General features: G+C 47.1%; 1 protein-coding gene across 3 annotated transcripts in view; it reads right to left on the bottom strand.

The window, feature by feature from the left end:
* The window catches only part of HIPK2 (homeodomain interacting protein kinase 2), a 129,921-nt gene extending 128,014 nt beyond the window's left edge, over positions 1–1,907 (bottom strand). For all 3 annotated transcript variants that reach the window (XM_040471801.1, XM_040471802.1, XM_040471803.1), the window contains exon 1: positions 824–1,907. In XM_040471801.1, coding sequence (XP_040327735.1) covers positions 824–1,905 — 1,082 coding nt within the window. In that variant the 5' untranslated portion in view covers positions 1,906–1,907. The remainder of the gene's footprint in view (positions 1–823) is intronic.
* Positions 1,908–7,251: the final 5,344 nt, after the last annotated feature.

Here is a 7,251-nt window from a genome sequence, read left to right as displayed (position 1 = left end):
CCCCGCAGTTGACTGCAACCCACGGGCCAGGGCTGGGAACAAGTATGCCAGAGACTCCAGAGGGTCTGGCCGGGGTGTTGTGCTGTACCCCGGGGCCCAGCAATGTGCCTGGCACGCGCTGGAAGGGCAGTCAATCCTTGCTGACTGACAGAAGGAATGCAAACGCCACACTCCCCATCCAGGGCTCCAAACCTGGAGCTCCCACCAGGCATGAGCTGACTGGCCCCTGGGCCACACCTCACCCTCCTGCCCCGCCTCCTCCCTGGGGACAGAAAAGTCATTCTCCCCGCCTCACCTTCCGTCCTGCCACCCCGTTCACCCGCCTCAGTGCTTGCTCTATGTTTAAGGATGCAGCTGTGGCCCCTTGGTCTGGTATTTCAGACCCCAACACCCCAGTTTATCCTTTCAATCACATCTGCCACCACCCAGGTGCCCCGCTGTGCGGGCGGGGGTCCTCCTCATCTCCCGTGCAAGTCTGGAGGCTTCCTGCAACAGTGACTCCGGTAGTGCCCGCCCCGTCCAGGCCTGGATCCTTCTCACCCACGAGGACCTAACTGCCCGGCGGTGCCCTCCACCCCAGCCTCCAGGGATTCCCTTCTGACTCCGAAGGTCTATGCCGAGAAGCCTACTTGGCTCCGGTCTCGCATGGCCTCTGACCATCATTTCCACGTGCACGTGTCCTCGTTTTCTGACTAAACTGAGATCACTTGAGGGCAACAACCGTGGGCACGTAATTTGGCTTCTCCCACAGTGGCCGCCACCGCCCACGCTCCGTGAGCGCCGCCGGGCCCTCGCCACTTCGTCTCTGTGTGAGTGGCCTTACCTGTAGTATCTGGACTGCAGGTAGGTGGAACACACAGCCTTGGACACGTGACTGGCCGAACCGAAGTCGATGACCTTCACTCTGTACGGCTGCCTAGACGGATCTACCAGCATGATGTTTTCCGGTTTGAGGTCGGCATGGATGAGACCGAGGCTTTTCAGCTTCATCAGGGCTGTGGCTACCTGCTGGAGGACTGGGCGGATGTACTTGAGGGGCAAGGGGCTGAACTTGTTCTGCTTCAGAAAGTCATAGAGGTTCTGCTCCAACATCTCAAAGACCAAGCACGTGTGGTTCTTGTGCTGGAAACACTCGTAGGCGCGGACAAAGTTGTAGTCGTCGGCGCTCTCTGTGCTCAAGCGGGCCAGGATGCTCACCTCGATCTGACCCTGCCGGGCATACGACGGGTGGTTCTTCAGGATTTTGATGGCCACGATCTCATTGGTGCCCCGTTTCCAGCACTTGACCACTTGCCCAAACGTCCCTCGGCCCAGGAATTCTAAAACTTCATAAGTGTTGGTCATGGAACACAGCACCTCATGCTGGACCAGCTGGTAATCACCCTCGCTGTTGGAGCCACTGTTTTTGGAGGTGGCAGTCGATGTGGTGGCAGTGGCTACAGTGGCCCCACTGGCATTATTCTGAATCATGGGTGGATGCTCTTCGATGATCTGCACGCTGCTCGTGTTCTCAATCTCCTCACTCTTACGCTTGAGTCCACATTTTTGGTAGGTATCGAGAAGGCTCACAGTGCTGCGACGCATCAGGTTGTGTGGTCCGCCGAGGACTTGCCCGGTGACAGAAGTGCTACTTGCCGATGTTACGACTATGTGCCCGGTGCTTCCTGGGAAGATGATGGTCTGCTCGTAAGGTAGGCTTGGGTTTGGGATCGGCAAGGAGGTGCTGACGGTTGTGGTGGCTGGCTGAGAAGGCGGGATGTTCTTGCTCTGGCTGTACGCTTTGCTGTGGGAGCCGTACCCAGTCATGTCCCAGGCGGAACTCGGCTCCACTTTCAGTTTCTTCACACTACAGAAGGCACTTGATTGAAGGGTGTGAGGGGAGAAGACTTGCACATGTGAGGCCATACCTAGGAGGAAAAGAAAGGGAAAGACACATATTGTAGTCGCCACGAAACGGATGAGCTCAGCAGATTCATCTCAGTTGTGACCGGTGGCTCGGGTCCTAGAGAATATTTTCCTCCCACTTCAAAGCAAGGTTGGGAAAGTGAATCTATCCCCCCCCCCCCACCCCCCACCCCGGGGAAGCACATGCCGGTCACTCAGTTCGTGGGGCCGAGGAGTTCGCGTTCCGCCTGCCCCCGTGGGGGGCGGGGCGGGGGAGAATTGTAGAGTCGGTCAGGAATACAATCAAGACTCAGATACAGAGTTGGAATATCAGGACTTTGTTCGCGACTTACTTGTTTTTATAAATACTGTTTGTGATAGAAACAGATTCTTCCCCAATTCTCGCCGGGTTGCAAACCTACTAAAACCGAGGACTGTATCAGGTGGCCCAGGTAACTGTTAGACTTAATTGTCCCACACGGTCTGCTACTCCTTGTCACAGACCCTGTTGGGTTAACTCGTTAGAAGAAACATCTTCCTCTACGGGTCCAGGCATGGCGCCACTCATGATCCGGTAGCTTCTGGATGAATCGTAATTACCCCCTGGGATCTTAGTCATCTTAAATGAATTCTCTAGGGCTGAGTAGATCAGCAGTTAGTCTGATGCTTTCATTTAGATGGTCTAAATAAAACATTTTGTCATTTATTTTGTTTTATATCATTGAAACCTTTACTTTTTTTTGTGGGGGGGGGGAAGGAGTGGGTAGCACCATTTATGGGCTCTACTCACTAACTTTTCCTGCTGAATTCATCTATCCATAAATTTATCCATAAAGTACTGTTCTTTCGTACCAACATCTCAGCCACAATTTAGATAACCTCAGAAATCTATTAGACTATAACTCTGGAATGGTTGCACAATTTAGAATTTTGGTGATTCTAAAAACAAACAAAAATCATAGAAAAGTATCAACGAAAAATAAGGCAACGAAATGAGGAAGGTAAGTTCTTAACAGTGAAAGTGAAAACAAACACTGCTCATCATGTAACTGTAGTTGATAAACATTCGTTTTTTTGAGAGAGAGAGAGAGAGAGAGAGAGAGAGAGAGAGAGAGAGAGAACAGGGGAGAGGGGAAGAGGAGAGAGAGAGAATCCCAAGCAGACTCCATGACCAGCGTGGAGGCCAATGTGGGGCTCAGTCTCACAACTGTGAGATCACGACCTGAGCCAAAATCAAGGTGGACGTTCAACCAACTGAGCCACCCAGATACGCCATAACCATTTCTCATAGAAGCACAAGGACAGTGGGATTTCCATCAAGGACTGCTGTTGTCTAGCCATCCTTGTGTTCCTGTCTCAGACCCCTCGCATTACCTAGAGTGGTCATTAAACATTTTCCTTCACACCCTGTCACCTGTCACCCTAGCCACCCTCCCTCCCAGCAGACACCTTCCACTTGTCCAGGAGCCCAACACCTGCAGTCTTGCTTTCCACCTTTATTCTCTTCGTTTCAGAACATTCCTGAATCTACATCCAGCCCCCATCCTTTCTGCTTTCTCCCCGGTCTCAGAGGAAGCTGTGTCTCTCATCTCCAACCCCCAAATCTCCTTTCATTCTCATGATTCCTCCTCTCCAGTTCCCTCCACTGTCCTCTCCCTCTCCCAGAGCTTTCAATTTCTGCTTGTTAATTAGATCCAGGTCCTTAGTAGGTATTTAATAAAGTTTTGCCAAGCAAATCAATGACTTAATCTTTTTCTGCCTTCCTGTGTCACCGTGTCACACATTCCCAACTTAGAAGGTAAGAAGAGTAACAGCCATACTCTCCCCCTTTAATTTTTTCCTTCTCACCTGTCATCAGTGGTTTATGCTCCATTTTCTTCAAGGCTCTCTCCTTAGTCTACGCCCCCATCCCGCACACCCACACACTACAGGGCTGTGTTCTGCAAGGTTCTTAAAGGTAAATGACTTCCTAATTGCCTAAACCAATGGCCCCTTTTCAGCCCCTATTCTCCTTGACCTCCCTGCAACATCTGATATGCTGACCACAACTCCCCTCTCGATGCTCTTATCTGTGCTTATGAGAATCTGTAATCTCCTCCTCCAGTGTCTGATTGCACACTGTGTGCCTGGGTGGTTCCTTTTCCTCTTCCTCCTTTAAAATGTTGGTATTTCCAACATTTTGACTCTGTTCTCTCTGGAAGATATTCATTCAAACAGTTTGAGCTGTCATTTTTATGCAGGCGACTCCCACCGTTTATCTCAGGCCAGGTTCTCCCTCTTATCTTCCATTAGGAAGTTCTGCCTCCTGCAACGTCAAAGACTATCTCCCAAAGCTGAATTCTTTATCTTCTCCTAAAACTTTAGCCATCTCATGCCCCTTTCTAACATCCCCCTTTCTGTTCATAGAATATTCTTCTAGTCACTTGGTTCCAAAAATGTGGATTTACCTTTGATGAGTCTTCTTTTATCCATGGACAACCATTTCTCTTTCTTTCAAAATGTCTTTTGTAGCCATCTCTTTATTTCCGTTCTGGCTGCCACTTCCATGATTAAAGCATTTATTTATCACTTCCTAATAGGACTAGGGCAAATGCCAACATCTGGTCTACCTGAGAAGTCTTTTCCTCTAACTTGTCCATATTCAGTCACCAGATTAATCTTCCTAGAATAATTCTAGGCACATTACTCCCCTGTCCAAAAACTTTCAGTGTCTTCTTAGTGTCTACAAGATAAAGCTGAGGACTCTTTCACTTAACACTATCACATTCAATTTCAATTACCTTCTTGGTTTCATCTCCAACGAAGAACTATCCTCAACCCCCAACTTGAATTAAGCAGTTCTATCACTGTTTCTAGAATGTCTCTACATGTCCTACCTCCACACTCCTATCTCCATTCCCTCATCTGGCACGCCTTCACTGTTTCTCTGAAGTTATTCAAAGACAAGACAATTCGGATCCCTCCTCTTCCCAGACCTCACCAACCCACAGTGATCATTCCCGAATCTCTTCCCCTACAGCACTTACCATATGCACTATCCATTTGGCCACAAACTGTACCTCTGCCTTGCAAAATCTTGTCTTGTTGAGCTGAATTACTTATTTTTTTGTGCTATTTCACTTGTTACACATTTAGGTCATGTTTCCATAACCAGCTTATATTCTGGATCCAAGAGCTACAGTTTATATTATCCATGGCAGGCACTCAGTTGATGGAATAAAAGCACTCTAACTGGCCAGACCTCCAGGAGAGCTTAGCTCTCTGGCCATAGAGCAATGACCAGTCATGGGCACCTATGGGACCTGGCCATCCCCCGGAAAGTAAAGAAAAACCTGTCGCTATCTTCCCACCCATACCAAGGCTTTTTAAAAAAAAAAAACGAGGCAGGGGTTGGGCAGCTCCTGCCCTGATGTCAGCACTCACAGTCTATCGGTACTTTCAGTCTGGACATGCTCTGACCGTCCACAAGCAGCCTCAGCCTGACACCCAGCACCTGCTCGGAGCCCCACCTTCATCCTGATCCCATAGATCTAAGAAAGGCTTCCCTTCCTGTTTGGATCCTGAACTCCAATATCTACCTATGCAAAATGACTACACCTCCATATACATCTTTCTGCCCGGCAAGACCATTTTGGCTTGCTTATTCAGATTCTACACTTTACCTATTTTTTCCCCATTGCTCTTTCTGTTCAAGTCAACCTCCCTCTAATTCTGTTGTAATACTGAAAAGTGTTGTTTTCTATAGTCACCAGTACTGAATATTCATATTGTCCTAGATGTTGTCCACTATGTAGAAATAACCAGTCCCTCGACTTTTAGTAACTTATCTACTGGAGGCAAAGCGTTTCCTTTGTCCTTTGCTACCTCATGTGCCCCTCATTCCTCAATGAGGCTCAAGTACTTGGGGAGGGAAGGGTCGCATGGCATTGGAAGAAAGTTGCTGATGTTACATAAGGGAGAAGTGGCTCTTTTCTCTATTTTCACTGTTTCAAAAACATTTTGTAGAAAAGCCAGAGTGTAGAAGTGGAAATTTACAGAGGGGAAGAGGATGGCTTATGACTTATTTGTTATTGGGATGACAGCCAAGGGTCATAAAATTGTGGAAATCATCGCTGGCTACCTCTGGTGACAGATGCCCAGGACCAGAGAGGAGATGCGCGTGGCTAACAATGCCCTTCATCGCGCCTGGGGCCTCAAATGCTATTCCTCAGGATTACCATGATTCTCCAGATTTTAAAATCTCAAGTACCCACTAGGCTCTGGGCCAGATGTACTATGGACACGGTAAGCACACGTCCGACTTTGTCTGGGACAGTCCAGAGTTACTCTTTCCAATCCATTCTCACAAAGGTCCTAGTTTGAAAGCTAGGAAGACAATTGATGGGTTTAGGCTCCCAGGATTAAGCGGAAAAATCAGGCCCTGACCCTAGACATTCCAACCAAAACAATTCTATGTGCCTCTTTGTCTCTGTCTTAATGGTTTATTGATAAATTCCGTTTTCTAGGATTAAGAGTAATTTTTCCACCTAAAAATAAGAATAGCTAAATATCTTCCTGATTTTCCTGAAGGATTAGCGCACAAGATTTTTTAAATGTCATTTATTAAAGGACTGGCTCATTTAGTTCTTTTTTCTCCCCCTGCTTAGTTGCTTAGTTTCTTCATAATTTTTTATTTCACAACTAGAAGAACTGAAAAGTTGCTTCACATCTGAGTACATTTCCTTTCCATTTCACCACCCCAAAATTATCTACTGGAAGATCAGACTCTGGTGAAACCATGGGGATGAGTGAGGGTTCAACTATGATTTAAAAAGAAATTAAATTGAATTCAACTTCACTGAATTCTACCAAAGCTTGAGAGAAGGAATTGTAAGTAAAATAATGGCACCATTTCCCGCAGTGAATAAGGTTTAATTGTGGTTTGGCAGATGCGAAATAGATTACCACACAGAATCCAGTTACATTATTCGCGAGAACACAATCGTGAGCACCACAATCGTGAGCACCTTGGTGTAGAAGGTACACACGTCCCCACTTCCCCAAATCCTCTGACACACACTTCTGCTGAGTAATGAGTGTTTGATAGGAGCAATCAGGAACTTAAAGGAAGGATTAATTCCCATACCCGACGGGATGCCGTATCTGTATCATAAATCAAATTATTACATGAAGATATCGTCCAGTTCTAGAATATTTCAAAAGAAATGTCAAAAATATACGAATGTTAGAAATAAGCACCTGAATGGATATTTTTCAACATCTAGGGTTAATCTGAAAAACCCTTGATCACCCTGTACAACATGATAATTGGACGCCTCGGGGCTTGAAAAGTCCTAGGAAAAAAATGTCTTCGTGGACATGCAAAAC

Source organism: Herpailurus yagouaroundi, unplaced genomic scaffold (genome assembly GCF_014898765.1).
Source record: "Herpailurus yagouaroundi ecotype Mexico unplaced genomic scaffold, PumYag 100, whole genome shotgun sequence".
NCBI classification, from domain to species: Eukaryota; Metazoa; Chordata; class Mammalia; order Carnivora; family Felidae; genus Herpailurus; species Herpailurus yagouaroundi.
This window is presented reverse-complemented; position numbering and strand designations above follow the sequence as displayed.